General features: G+C 42.0%; 1 protein-coding gene across 2 annotated transcripts in view; it reads right to left on the bottom strand.

The window, feature by feature from the left end:
* LOC148022293 (mannosyl-oligosaccharide glucosidase GCS1-like) overlaps positions 1-11,485 on the bottom strand; it is a 188,767-nt gene extending 177,282 nt beyond the window's left edge. For both annotated transcript variants that reach the window (XM_087697922.1, XM_087697921.1), the window contains exon 1: positions 11,163-11,485. In XM_087697922.1, coding sequence (XP_087554048.1) covers positions 11,163-11,450 — 288 coding nt within the window. In that variant the 5' untranslated portion in view covers positions 11,451-11,485. The remainder of the gene's footprint in view (positions 1-11,162) is intronic.
* Positions 11,486-15,410: the final 3,925 nt, after the last annotated feature.

Consider the following 15,410-nt stretch of genomic DNA (forward strand, 5'->3'; position numbering starts at 1 on the left):
TTCTTATTTAGTACTGATTTCATTTTTCTTTCCTTGCAGTCTCTCTCTGTGTTCCTTTGTCTATGTATTTTTGTTCCTTTCCGTTGCACACTCTCACATGGTATCATTGTCTGAGAGAGACAAAGTGCCTGATTCTTACAAAGGAGGCCATCCACATCTATGTTTTGCTGAAAACGCAGCTTTCTTCTTGAAGGCGACAATATTTCTCCCCCAAGCGGAACCTCTATATTGACTTCCTTGTGATCCTGTAGCCGTTTCCTCCTGCTTTGGGGTTGTCTACCACCAAAACACAAATTTCTTGTGGGTGTCTTGTAGGATTTTAAAGATGTCTTACCACTAGTTTTACGACTTTGATGATATAGATGAAGAGCTTTCTCAGCACTCCTCCGAAAGGCAGCAAGATTATCACACGGATTGTGAAGAACGAAGGTCACCTAGCCCATTTGTTCAGGAACCCTCTCCTCCCCATTCTCTCCATGTCTCACAGAAGCCATCTTCTACTGTAGACAAAGCTTGCTTCTTTGTACCATCGGAAGACATTTGCCCACTAAATTACTCTCGAGAAGAAATTACGGATGCTCATTGTTGATGATTCTCCTTTCATGAAGGATCATATTAACAAGTTGGAGGATATGAGGGATGAGCTTGCATCCCTTGGCACGATGATTTCTTTAGTTTTCAAGAGGGAGGAAGAAGAAGAAAGGCATGTCAAAGGCTACAAGATAGGAGAGTATTTTAGGTTCTGACTCCGATTTGGAGAAGCCTAAATGCCCATATTGTGAGAAGGGGACATATCCAACGGAGAAATATTGGAAGAAGTACCCTCACCTTTGTCCAAGAGCGAAGGATGGAGCTCAACCATCTAAGCCTTCTACCTCTACTCCAACGGTTACTCGTGAGTCAGTGTTCCTTCATATTGTTGAGTTGGAGGAGCCTTCTTCAATGGTTGCCTCATCTTTTGAGAGATCTTGGCTGGTTGATAATGGAGCTTCTAGTCATATGACTCCACAAGGTGATTTGTTGTAGGATCTATGTCCTTAATGGTTCAATCATTATTGGTGACCTTATATCGGTGCCTATTTGTGGTGTTGGCACTTTTCCTTTGTTTCCAGATCACACTTCGAGCTCCCTTTCACAGGCCCTTTACATTTTGGACTTCAGCTTTCCACTCCTCTCAATTTATGGCCTTACTAGGCTTGGTACCCATGTTGTCTTTACCGAGCAGACAGTTTGTATTGTGAGGATTCTTCTACAAGGATATTATCAAGATAGGTTGGCAGGAGAGCGGGCTTTACAAGCTTCATTCCCCTTCTCTTATAAGGGGTCCTCTAAGGCAATTGTCTATTGCTACACCCGTTCCCGCTTGTGCACCAACTATTCAATAGGTTTCTTTCCATCCCCCACCATTGTCAAAAGATGACGTACTAGCGAGACAGAAGGGTTTGCGGGGAGGAACACGGAGTGAACTCGGCAAACATGGAGAAGAGAAGAGAAGAGAGAAGAAACTCTTATGAATGGAATGATGAAGTTCTGAATCATGCAGTGAATGTGAAACAAGGGACCAAGGGTGCCGTAGCACAAGGAAAATGATGAAGATAGCCACGAACCACGAACCGCAATGTTCTCTCAAAGGGGTGTGAGGATAGTGGAGAGGCTGGAGAGAAGAGGTGACGGACTGAATGAATCAGCCGTAAGGAATGAATGAGAGAGTGGCCTATAAATAGGCACAGTCAATCTAGGATGGCACCCCTTTTTGGAGCTGCAAACCCTAAACGCAAAAACGCAAACTGTGGGTGAAGGGTGAAGGGTTTCTCAACACTCCCTCTCAGGCTCAAAAAGGGGAACAAGAGAAGAGTGAGGTGGAGATGCAATGCTACATGCTGAAGAATGCTCATGCAGCAGGAGCCACTTGGACAATGTCTCTCGTGGGGAAATGGTTCACTTGCCCAAGCGCCCTAGTACAAAGATGATAAAAACATGCAATGCATAGGAGGAATGTCGGACTTTGTGTGGTGCCGAGAACCATAAGGGTATGCCCGTACTCGATCTCGAGAGGTGGCTCCATGCTAACCAAGTGACCAAGGCAAGAAGAGAAGAGAAGGAAAAAGATGTAGAGGATCCCTAAGATCCAAGATTTCCATCGAAAAGGGAACCTACAGTGAAGACCAATAGACAGAGTGAACTAGAGAACCAAAAACACAACCTCGGGAGAGAAGCCACTAGCTCCGTGCATCCATGCTGGAAGGAATACGAAGGCCTCATCACCAAGTCGCGGCTGAATCTCCGAGGTCCCGATCTAGGTGGTACCTAAAGATCCTAGGTATCAGTAGAAGAGATGACTGGTCGAAGACAGCCACCCCAAGAAAGTAGAGGATGGGTGAAGAGCTTCATGTGGAGTAGGTTCCCTCTATGGTGGGAGGTGAAGGGACCCCCGTTGAAATCGAAGAAGAAGTAGATGCCCCCTCTGAGGGCAAAGAAATAACATCCCCCTTTGAATCCCCCTCTAAAGTAGATAGGGAATCCAAAAACTCATGGATCACGGACTCCGAAATGTCTTATGACGAAGGAAGTGCCGTCGGTCATGCCAAAGAAGGTATCTAGGGTGCCGAAGAGCTCCCAGAGGTAACCTCTCGAACCTGAGTCGTCGAGGGTGGGGAAGGGTGGGGCTCAAAATGAGCAAGAGGTGGGCAACAGTCGCTCTCTCAGTAGAGCGGACTGGGTAGCCGAAGAAGAGAAAGGAGTCCAGCAACCACTGTCTCTTGAAGGAGTAGACTAACGAGGAGACGGTATCAAACAATCACTGTCTCTCGATGGAGCGGATTGCAAATCCGTAGGTCATGGAAGCCACTGTACCTGAAAATAAGTGGAAGAAGACTGCCGCTGGTATTGTGACGATCTCCAGGAGATCGTAGCGCCAATCAATCCTCCATGTGCTTGAAAGGACTTAGTGCGCATTGGATGCGTCTTATTGCCTTGGGCATAGTACTTTGATAGCCGATGCAGAACGATCTCTATGGCCCAAAAAGGAGAGGTGGCACAAGGAGTGCCTGGTGGAAGACGCATGTACTCCGATGGGGTGGGAAGCAAAGGTCGATGTTAACAATCTTCGGTGGGATGATCGTTCGTGCCGCAGTAGGAACACCCAGTAGAAGGGCAATCTGTCGAGGGAGACGCCATGGTACCGGTGTGGCAAACTGGAGAAAGGAAAGGTCAGCCACCATGAACCACGAACCGCAATGTCCATCTCAAGGGACATAAGGAAAGTGTGAAGCACGAACCGCAATGTCCGCCTCAAAGGGTGGAAGGGCAGTGGAAGGGCTGGAAGTGAGCTACTAGTGGAAGGAGAATGCGACTAGCACTAAGAGGTTGCAGCCAATAGAAAAATGCAATAGAAAAATGCAAGTGAGGAGAGAGAAAGACAATTATCTACATTATTTAAATTAATTTTCAACTTTGAAATTCTGAAAATTAATTTAATAATTCTTTTAATGCCCATAAAATTAGTTTGACCAATCAACAATTAGATTGGCTAGGATAATTTATCTCCGAAGTGTTCCTAAGCCTTCTTTGGTCCCAAGATTGGCATTAAGTACCATTAAATAAATGCCAAATCCCTAACGTCACTAACTAACACTTTTGGCAACATTACTTAAGATAACTTTTGCCTTTGGCATCCACTATTTTCTCAAGTTTATAGCTCGTAAATATGAAATAATCTCATTTGCACCTCACAAGTATCACACATCCTTAAATATTTCATTAAAAATTAATCCAAATGTTAAGTAAAGCAATCACAATTTCACGTCCTCATGACACTCTCTCATCATACAGCCATTTCTCAACTCCCCTCAACATTTTTCAACAGTTTGAGTCATCAAAGTAAGAGATTTCAGCCACTCTCTATTATAAACCCTAATTTACAACAAAAATTAAGGTTTGACAGCCACCTCAAGATGTGTACTCAAAATTGAGGGCCTAGAACTTGAATTCTAGTAGCCAAAATTAAGGAATTTCAATGAGATTCAAGAGGCCAACCAACCCATATCAAATTGGGGGCTTTGTTTGTCTTTCAAGGAGCAAGGTGAAAACCAATCCCCAAGCAATCCAAGGAGCAAATTGGTTTGAAGGCTTGCTAGTCAATTTTTGACAACAAGAGATACTTCAATTAGCAAAAGAGATCAGAGGATCTCAATTGTACTCCATCCATTTGCAATTAAAAAAGTTAAAAGAAACACCACAAGGGGCGACAATTTGCCAACAGGCTATCCATTGTCCAAGATGAAAGCGGTGAAGTGTGCATTTTAGTTTATGTAAATTTTATGCTTGATGTAATTGTTGATTAATCAAGTTATTTGCCACCCTGTCCAAGGAGGAAAGCTGGTTTCAGTAACACAAAGACAATGAACACAAATTTTTTTTTCCTTTTTCCTCGTGGGAAAGGGAGCAGCAAGGCGATTGGGAGGAAAAAAATGCTTTACCACAAAAAACAAAACACAATCATACGACAAACCCACAGACTAATAAAGTAACACAATTAAATTAAGATAACACAAAGACAAGGGACACAAAGATTTTTTTTTGTTTTGTTCTGGCAAGGGGAGGGGGGAGCAATTGGGAGACCTGTAAAGAAATGCTCTACCACTAAAAACAAAACATAATTGTACAATAACACACAAACTGATAAAGAAACACACTTAGGGTTAGGTAGCATGGAGACAATGAACACTGTGAATAATAATGAATGAATACTTAATAGAATACCATGCTCAATGCAATAAACGCACTATGCAGTGAAGAATACTGACTTAAAAATTAATCCAAATGTTGAGTAAAGCAATCAAAATTTCACATACTCGTAAGACTCTCTCATCTTACAATCATTTCTCAACTCTCCTCAATATTTTCCAATAGTTTGAGTCATCAAAGGAAGAGATTTCAACTAATCTCTGCTATAGACCCTAATTTACAATAGAAATTAGAGTTTGGTAGCCATCTCGAGATACGTACTCAAAATTAAGGGCCTAGGACTTGAATTCTAGCAACAAAATTTTAGGAATTTCAAGGAGATTCAAGAAGCTAACCATCCCATATCAAATTTGGGCTTAATTTATCTTTCAAGGAGAACGGTGAAGACCAATCCCCCAGCAAACCAAGGGGCAAATTGGTTTGGAGGCTTACTAGTTAATTTTGATAGCAAGAGACGCTTGGATTAGAAATATCGCAAGAGATACCAGTTTGCCAACAAGCTATCCATTATCCAAGATCAAAGTGATGAAGTGTACATTTTAGTTTATGTGAATTTTATACTTGTTGCAACTGTTGATTTCAAGTTATTTACCGCCCTATCGAAGGAGGATGGTTGGTTGTAGTAACAATAAGACCATGAACACTTTTTTTTCTTTTTCTTTTTTTCTTTTTTTTTTGGGTGGGGGAGGCGGGGGGGAAAGCACAATTGGGAAGCCTATAAAGAAATGCTCTACCACACAAAACAAAACATAATTGTATGACAAACGCATAGGCTAACAAAGAAACACAATTAGGGTAACGCAGAAACAATGAATACATTGAATAATAATAAATGAATACTAAATAGAATATAATGCTTAATGCAGCAAATGCACTATGCAATGAAGAATATAATGAATGAATACTAAATAGAATATAATGCTTAATGCAACAAATGCACTATGCAATGAAGAATATTGACCTCCAAACTCCAGAATCTGGAGGACCGTGGCAAAGAGTATGAGCTAAAGAGAGTGTCATATTTCGATGCATCCCCAAACATAACAAGACAGCCTTCAAATGTATCTGGCGGCAGCAAAATGCAACACTGGAGGGCTCTGAACTCCTAAGTCTCGAGGACTAGGGCAGAGAGTACAAGCTAAAGAGTGGGTCGTATTTTGACGAATCCCAAGACATAGCAAGGCATCCTCTAAATGTATCACACAGCAGCAAAACGCAGCACTGGAGGGCTTTGAATAGGCCAAGCAGCAACAAAAAAAGCAAAACTCAGCCTTGGGACAGGTAAGATGTCACAACTGCGTGGTGGATACAAAGGTCTCATAATCTATGCCATGTTTGTTAGAGGTAGAGTCATCCCCTGGACAAGCTGTGTTAGGGTTTCTGCACAGTTAGGGTTTGATTCAACAGTATACAGCATACGGCAGAGTGCAGATGACACATCAGCAGCTTACGGACAGCGCAGGATGCCACGTCAGCAATACGGCAGGATACCACGTGGCACTGGTACAGTCGAACACCAGTTTTATCCAATCGGACAGCAGTTTTTCTGCAGTCTGCAGCCGACCTGGTGCTAGGGATTTTCTATTTTTTGGCTATTTATAGCCAGTTTGTGGCACACTCCAATATTCATTATTCACATTCTGATCTTGAGATCTGTTGGCTAAGACCGAGCTGACGGAGATCGAGGTCATCAAGTCGGAGACACACGCAGATATTTCCTCTGCCCTCATGTGTATTTCTGCACTCTTATACAGCATACTACACTGCAGATTCTCTGCGTTTACACTGCCTCCTTTTCTCTCTCTCTCTAATCTCTATGTTCACTCTCTCTCAGTCTTTGTCCTACGCTTCCGCATCACTGCACTCTGACAATGTTTTTGTTGAAAACCTTGCACTACAAGATGAGCCTTGTATTTATCCAAAGTTCCATCAACTTTCAATTTGGTCCTAAAGATCCACTTGGTCCCATGACTTCCTTGGAGCTCAAAAGATCCACCAAGGTCCATGTTTCATTATGGTCAATGCTCCCAAGCTCCTTTTCCATAGCCTCTCGCTATTGAGGATGCTTTAGAGCCTCTTGCCAACTCTCCAACTCAGAATGCACTATATAATCTCCTGTAAAAAGAGATGCAAATGAGACACTAGGTGCAAGGCACGCAAATCTTGGAAGGATCTCCAAATCCCGAATAATCTCCTAGTACCAACGAGGTAATAGGTCTCGCAAAGAAGGCTTGGGTGTTAAAGACTCTATAGGTGGATCAGGAGCAACTAGCATACCTGGCTTAGATAGCACTATCTCCTATGTGAAAGGAGAAGGGATTAGTTCAAAGGCCAGTGCAATGCATTGTACAATATCACTCTCATCAAAAATAACCTCTCTCTGGACAATCATTTTGTTTATCTGAGGATCAAACAAATAATAGGCTTTCGCTTCAAAAGAGTAACCTACAAAAATTAGGAGATCAGCTCGGAAAATAAGATTTCCTATCTTATCATCAAGAGAGTGCATGTACGTACAACATCCAAAGACTCTTAAATGGGACACGATAGATTGAGTACCAAAAAATGCCTCGAAGGGAATCCTCTGAAGAACTACCTCAATTAGGCACAGGTTGAGGATATACACCAAAGTGTTAACATCCCTGACCCAAAGGCACTCAAGAAGCTCTGTTGTGAACAACAAAGTGTGCCATGTTCATCATAGACCGATTCCTACACTCTACGACTCCATTCGAAGAGGGAGAGTTGGTAGAGGTGAGCTAGTGTGTGATGTTGTGCGCCTTTAGAAACTTGGTGAACTCGTGGAAGATAAACTCACAACCTGAATCACTCCTCATAGATCCTACTTGATAACCAACCTGATTATGTACAAGCAACACTCATGAAGAAAAGAAGATGAATGCATCAAATTTATACTTTAGAAAATACACCCATGTGTATCAAGAAAAACCATTCACTATTAAAAAGTATGACATGCCATTAAGGGTGGTAATGGATGTTAGCCCACAAAGATCAACATGAATCAATCTAAGAGGCGCCTCAGCTCTATATGTGGTCTTCTAAGAAAATGGAGTACAGTGCTACTTTCCAAGCTGACAAGTTGGACAAACGTCCTTAAACAATTTTAGACTTTAGACGTGCAAGGCCCTCAACCACCTGACGGCATGATAGCTCATAGTGTCAAGTATCCTAAGCGATAGTGCCAAAGGCACTCATTGTTTGTAGGCTCCCACGTAATGGCTAAAGCCTAAAAATGATGGAACTCTAAGCCCTCAATTATTGGCTGAAAAAGAAACTAAGTCATCTCCTAGAGGTCGCCAACCTCGCCACAAGCAATCACTAAACTAGTCTAGGAGTCTATGACCTCGACTATGGTTGTTGCAAAGAAGACATCTCGCCCTAATCGACAAAGTTGCTCAATTGACAATAAGATTACCCCAAGCTAAGGGACATAGCATATAGTGTCCAGCAAAGCAAGATCTCGATTCTCATTGGTATCAAACTTAACGTGACCTAGATCATGGTTCTTGATCGAGAAGCTCTTCTCACAACGACCATTCTCAGCTGCAGTAGCTTGAGGTGACAAAAATGTCCTGAATGGGGATCATGTAATGGGCGGCTTCGCTTTTCACGATCCAAACAGGTGTGCTTATTTGAGTAGAGTGGGTCTTTGTGATCATCTCATCGAGAGGTAACTCATAAATATGGAGTAAGCTCAAAACATCTAATGCCCCCAAGGAGACAACATAAGCCTTATATCTAAGCTTAGTCCAATAGACCAGTCAAACATGCCCTTTGTAGTTGAGAACGATATTGGTTGTGATCACTGACTGGTGGCAGCATGGGTCTAGCCTCGCCATTGTCCCTAATTTTGATTGCCACCACCCTCTCTCACTTGCTAAGATTTACCCAACTTTGGGGGGGAAGGGGGGAGAGGGGGGAGAGGAGGGATTTGAGTATTTCTGGATTGTATACCTCTAGCCTCTAATCTACACTCATCATCAAAATAGCCTACTTTTTAACAATGTTGGCAATACCAATTTTTCTTTGGTGCATTCTGCCAACTAAGTTTAAGGGATGACTGGGAGCTTCCTTGGGTCTTAATAGCTTGGTTTTGGTTTTGATTTTGTCTTTGATTTTCATTTTTGATTTTTGTTGCTTTGTCCTTGGTGCCTTCTTTAAGAGAACAACAAGAGTCCCCTCTATGAATGAAGCACTATGAAATTAATCAAACATCCAAGTATAACACAGTAGCTGACACTCAAATTAATAGAATATAGGCATAGTGGACTGTGAGATCACCTGTTGCACAAAATGGAAATATTTTCTGATAGTATGTCTAAAAACAATGTGATCTGGTCATCAAGGGACTTAAGAGCTCCTGTAGTGGAGAATTCTACGAGAAGTCACTGATACTTAGCCAACTTGACCCTAAGATCATCTGGGTCAATGATTGAATTAAAAAAAGTGACTTGTAACGGTTTTAAGTAAAGGGTCTTATAACAGTTATAAGACCCTTCATTTATCACTTAGGTCAACAAGAAGTGACTTATAGCAGTTAAGTCACTTTAGAGTTAGATTCGTTTATAAAAGAACATTTTGTGCAACACTTAAAAGAAGTAACATCATTCATTCTTGTCATTTGAACATTGTACTTTCATTCTGTCATTAGTAAAACAGCTTCAATAGTGATTGAGTATCATTGTATTTCAATCATTTCTTTCTCCCTTCCTTTTTTTCTCTCATTTCGTCACACAATTGCCCCACTCTTGGGTCAATATAGCAAACTTTACGTCCATTTGAGAAACATGCTGCCAACCAATGGCTGTCAATATTGAGCCACTAATATTAGGTTTTGCATTAATATTGTATTAATCTCTAATTACGTCTCTTTAAAATGGTCCCAAAAGAGCAATTATATTGATTACTAATAATAAATGGCTTCACTTTTAAACAACTAAGCAATTGCTCCAAAATCCTCTATAAATAGAGCCAATTATTAGGGCATCCCTCATCCTTGATCATTCACACACACAACCTTCAACCATCAGCCTTCTACCCTCACCCTGCTGCCTAGACCTCAGCGAAAGCTACTACTGGTCTATCTCAGTCCACAATCCATCTGGAGGACACCGCCATCAGTGGAGGATATTGGTATGCTGTCCAACAATTGCCCAAACCTACCACAACTTGTTGCAACCGCCGTTTTGCAGGTCAATCGCTGCCACAAGCTGATTGACAGGACACCCCTGCTGCAGGCCCTCTATTCCAATTAGGCAACCTACCCAAGAGCTGATTCGGACCTACATCTTGCAGGGATACCAGCTACCCTGCAGTCATTTTCATCCTGGCTGTCATTCAGAATGCTGACATCATCACAACGATGATTACAGTTGTGTTTTCACTGCCAATACCTACATTTTTTGCAGCCATCATTATCTGAGTTAGACAGAGACTGTGGAGGAAACTGCGCGCATCTTCCTTTGCTGCATTGATAAATTCCTTTTAGACCGGAGAACTATAGTTACTACATTTATGGACCCCTCTTGAGGTTGATGCACTTCAACGCCACTCTCAATACCACTGCTTCGATCCTTGAGATGCGAAGGCTCAGGGCCCCTTCAATGCATCGTTCATGTTCTGATTCATTCATTCTCATTCAGCAGTCTACAAATAGTGTTCTAGTTTTTGTCATACACTTGGCATTTCCCTGTGTTTGCTATATCTTTTCTTTACAGTCAATGCAAAAATCAACCTGATGATAGACATGCGGGTTGTCAGGGCAAAAGTCTCTACATAGTCCAATCCAAGCTTCTAAGCAAAATCCTTGGTAATAAGCCTGGCTTTGCACTTATCAAAGGTTCAACTTGAGCAAACATCCCCCTCTTCTCCTTAGGTGCATGCAAATAAGCATCACAGCCAAAACCACGAAAATGAGAAACAGTTGGCCTCCTCAGGAACTAGCTAACCAAGTTGAAAATTCTCCAACTACAAAACTGGCCAACCTGTAACATGGCAGGTCTGTTCTCCATGCTAACCAACCTGTTTTATATCCATAAAACGCAGCCATTATCTGTGCATACAAAAAATGAACCCTTCAAAGCCAGCCAATAGGTAGGTCTGGGATGTGGCGATATTCCCCAGAGAGTGTCTATCGCAGTAGCTGCAGACAATATACTGAAGAGAAAGAGAACAACCATCCTAGTCTTGAAATTCAAAGTTAATGGAGCTGCGAGTGTTCCCAACCATACGGTACTTTCAGCCTATAAACTGCGTTTGATCGAGCATCGAGATTTGTTGTCGATACCGTGTAGCAGAGTCTGCCTGCATGTCTTTGTGGAAATTCTCTTTACCTTAGCCCACCAAAGGGGAAAAGAAAGAAGGGCAAGACAGAGTTACTCTGCTAGTAGTCCGACCTGAGGGAGATCAGTGACCCTTGGGGCTGGCAATGGCGTAATGGATCTTTGTTGGAGGGAGCTTCCATGTCTGTTGGGCCAATAGATGATCGTCAACAAGCTTAGGAGGAAGACCAGGCTGAAACTGAAGAGACCGATGGTGAAGTAGGTCTGAAGCCTCTCTAAATCCCACTTCTTCCTCTTGACTCCCCTACTTGGCCTTCCTGGCCTCCTTGCAGGCTTTGTTGAACGGGAGCTGCCCTCCCTGCTTCCTGCCGACGATCGACGCTCTTGCAGAGAAGAAGCCATGGCAATGAACGTACCTCACAAGAGCTTACGTACTGTGAAATTCAAACTACTGAAAATAATAATAATAATAACTAAGAATATTGAAATTTAATAATGTATTAATCGAAACATATGTATATACATCTATACTTTTAGTTAAGGAGAGGTGGGGGACGGGTGCCACGTGGCAGCCCCCCACCTCCCCCAGAAGAAGAAAAAGAGAACGCGGGGCGGGGCCACGCGTCCAGCACCCGCCCCTGCCCACAAAAATTGCGCCCGCCCCGGTGCTTCGAGTCTAGGCGCGGAGCGCCTAGTCAGTGTTGTTAAAATGACATTGCCACAAAACTCTTAGGCCTTAGAGAGCAGGTTGTAGGGTAAGGGGATCAGTAAAGTGAGTGCCAACCCCTGCACAATGCCACTTCTACCCTAGTCAAAGAATAATCGGGTGCCAATAAAGTGACATAAATCTAATGATCTTATTGGAGGGACAGAAGCAGCCATCCACCTCCTTGTGCCACATGGCCTATCTTTCTATGGGCACCCATCTACCACATTTTAATCGCTGAATTTTACTACATCACAAGAGGTGCAAAGCTTCAAACTTTGTGTATCAAGGACTAAAAACTTTTTTCTAGTCTCACCTCATTTAGTAGAATGTCTGCACCAAAGGATTTTCTACAATTCTGCGCATGTTGAATTTTTGAATAGGGATCCAGTAGCTACCAATATACCAACCCCCTTACCCTAGGATGCTTTACGTACTTGGATCTTGTAACTCATAGCTTTCAAGAAAACTAGCATCTAATCTCTACATTTAGCTACCATTCTATCTGTTTCCAACTTATCTTCTTTTGCTCTTGAGATTGTTACTATTCCACCAAATATTATTGCTTTAGCAATGTTCCACAATCTTAATATCTCTTTATCCATATTAGCATGGTCTCCTAAAAGGGTGTGTTCATCTTTAAATTGGGACTAAAGCTAGCTTTGTTAAACCAATCCTTGATTTTTGTCCATATTTTCTTAGCCTCTCCAAAGCAAGTGTGGGATAGTGTTTCCTTTATGCCAGCACATCACACAAAAGGACAGATTTTCAATCCCCTTTAAACTATCTGTAAATCAAATTTTCTTCATCATATTCTCCATGGCATGAAGTTTAACTTCAAACAAATCCTCCACAACGTGAAGTTTAACTTTAGACTTGGGGTTGTCTTCCATGTATTTTTACTTCATCGCTTCCATTTGCACACCTGCAAATGCTACACTTTCAAAAAAAAATCATTATTGGGTTTTGGGAAATCCACCCTCTTCTTCATCTTGCATGCTAGTTTCCCCAAATGGTTGACCAGGGATTTCCAAATATTGTCTTGCTTAACTACCTTTTTGGGTGGCTAGCCCTCCAACTTCCATCGCAAAATATCTGCTAACAACCAACTCCTCTCATTTTGGGTAAGAGCATACTTCCTCCCACCTTCCTTGACTAATAGCAACTCCTCATTATTCCATAGATCCTTCCAATGGCAAACATCTTTATTGATAAAGGAAATTGCAAGGTTAGGTCTCCCATTCATCAACAAGCAACTTCCATATTCATAGGATCTAAAGTAACGCCATATAGCTTGCAATAGAGTATGATCTCCCTTTCTACCTAGACTCATGCTCAACTTCAACCCTCTCAACGTTTATCTCCAAGTTTCTATTAACCCCTTCATTACAGAGTTATCTTTAGTTTGAACCTTCATGGGTGCCACCAAGATTTGTTTGTCTACCTTAGCCCATGCTGCTCCTTGTTTTTCATGGGCACCCACACCAAAATCACCTTGGTTATCATCATCCATGACTCATTGCTCCATTCAAAACAACAATTTGAAGACAAATGCAATGGCTTGCTTTCCAATGGTTCCATCATTGCACCTCCATTAGCTTTGGGAGGAGTAGTTAGATTCCATCCAATTGAATGCCATCTATCTCTCCCTACTACCATACAAAAGTGTACATCTTCTTTTCCATTTATGCCCATTGACACTTGTTGAATGGTGCAGGCGCACCCACAAACATGGTCAACGGGGTGAGGACTTTATCCACTATGGTCACCCTCCCCAACAGCTCATTGGTAAACTCATAAACTTTTTGATATTGGCTTCAAGCTTTTTGCATAGCCATTGTGCTCTGTACTTGACAATAATACCTAGGCCCAAGGGTGCATCCAAGTATCTAAAGATTGCCTCATCTTGATCACTTTGAATCCTAGGCTTAGGGGTGCATCCATGTATCTAAAGGCTGCCCCATTTTGATCACCTTGAATCCTAGTCTATCCACCCACTCAAGTCTACCATCCAAACCAATGTACATTAATTCACATTTTGGCACACTTACCGAACACATCTATAAATTTGCAACAAAGTTTTGATGTTAGCTTCCTCCACTTTTAGGATGTTTTAGTTATCATCTATAAAGAGTTGGATGATGCCATTCGGAAGATCCAATCCTCTAATCATGCCATCCCTGAGCTGTTCTCTTTTAGACAATTTCCTACAAAACTGATAGCCAAAGACCACTTCCATGAAGTCCCATAATGGCCAACCATATGCCTTATTGAGATCCATGTTCAATAGTGCAAATTGATTCTTACTGTATAATGCATAATCTAAGGAAACCATGAGGTCAAGCACCCTATCATTATCTTTGTACCATGAGTAAATCCATAGTGCACACTATGAAGCACTCTAGGTAAGATGAACTTGACTCTAAGGGATAGTGATTTCGCTATGAGCTTATATGCTACATTTGGCATAACAAGGGGTTGCCACTAACTTAGTTTTACACTTTTCAGAGACTTAGATAGCACCTTAATCATACCTTCATCAATATGATTTGGTATGCTACCACTTTGATACATGCATTGGCAAACATATAAATTGGCCACAGGTTTCCCAAACAGCCCTCATGCACCTCCACTTGTTTCCTATTGTCATCTTCTTCATTACAAATTGTAATTCATCTTTTGAACATGATTAGCTTAGCAGGAGTACCATATCTTTTGATATGGTCCTCTCCACGAGGCCTAAGAATTGTTACACCTCTCTTTAGTAGTTAGAGCCCAAGTCTAGGGGATTGCCAACTAATGGTTAGAGATGTTCCACAAACTTTTGCAATCAAGACATCATCCTTGTGAATATGTCCATCTTTGTCTTCAATCTCCATGATCATTTCTCTCCATTGTTTTGTTTGTGGGGCATTGTAGAAGGAGGTTGATGTTGCATCTCCATCTACCATCCAGCCTCCTTTCAACCTTAATTTAATAGCATCTATCTACTTTTTCTCTACCATAGCCAAATAACTCTCCGTCACTTTAATATAGTACATAAGTATAGGATTGGCAAGATTAGAAGCAATAGCAAACATGAGGCTCCTATTAGCCTACCCTATTTTGTATGTCAATCTATCATCTCATGGTTGTGAGCCCCTATCAAAGTCTGGCAAGAGACAAAGGAGCTATGTCAATCTAGTATGTTGTTGTTTTAGTGTGCATTTCTTTTTTGGGTGGCAATCTGCCCAATTAGGGCATTTCCTATGCAACCGGCCCATTTCTTGGACAGTTGGCCAGTTTAGGGTTGCTACCAGCAAGTTAGCCAAATTTGGAGGTTGGGGGCTATATATAGCAAGTCCCCCTAGTCATTCTTGTTCAATTCTTCTTGCAGATTCAACACACTTTGCTCCCTCTCCTCTCTAACATTGGTGCTGCCATCTTTTCTAGCTTGATCTAGTGCCCTCACTAAGACTCCGGGCTGCGTGTAGGGACTAATTAGTCCACAGCTTTGTATTCAGCATTCATTTTAGTCAGTGCAATATTTCTTCCTTCATTTTTTACTCTCCCTCTCTCTCTCTCTCTCTCTCTCTCTCTCTCTCTCTCTCTCTCTCTCTCTCTCTCTCTCTCTCTCTCTCTCTCTCTCTCTCTCTCTCTCTCTCTCTCTCTCTCTC

The sequence above is a fragment of the Lygodium microphyllum genome, chromosome 17 (assembly GCF_053477565.2).
Source record: "Lygodium microphyllum isolate KBCC chromosome 17, Lygodium_microphyllum_v1.1.10, whole genome shotgun sequence".
NCBI classification, from domain to species: domain Eukaryota; kingdom Viridiplantae; phylum Streptophyta; class Polypodiopsida; order Schizaeales; family Lygodiaceae; genus Lygodium; species Lygodium microphyllum.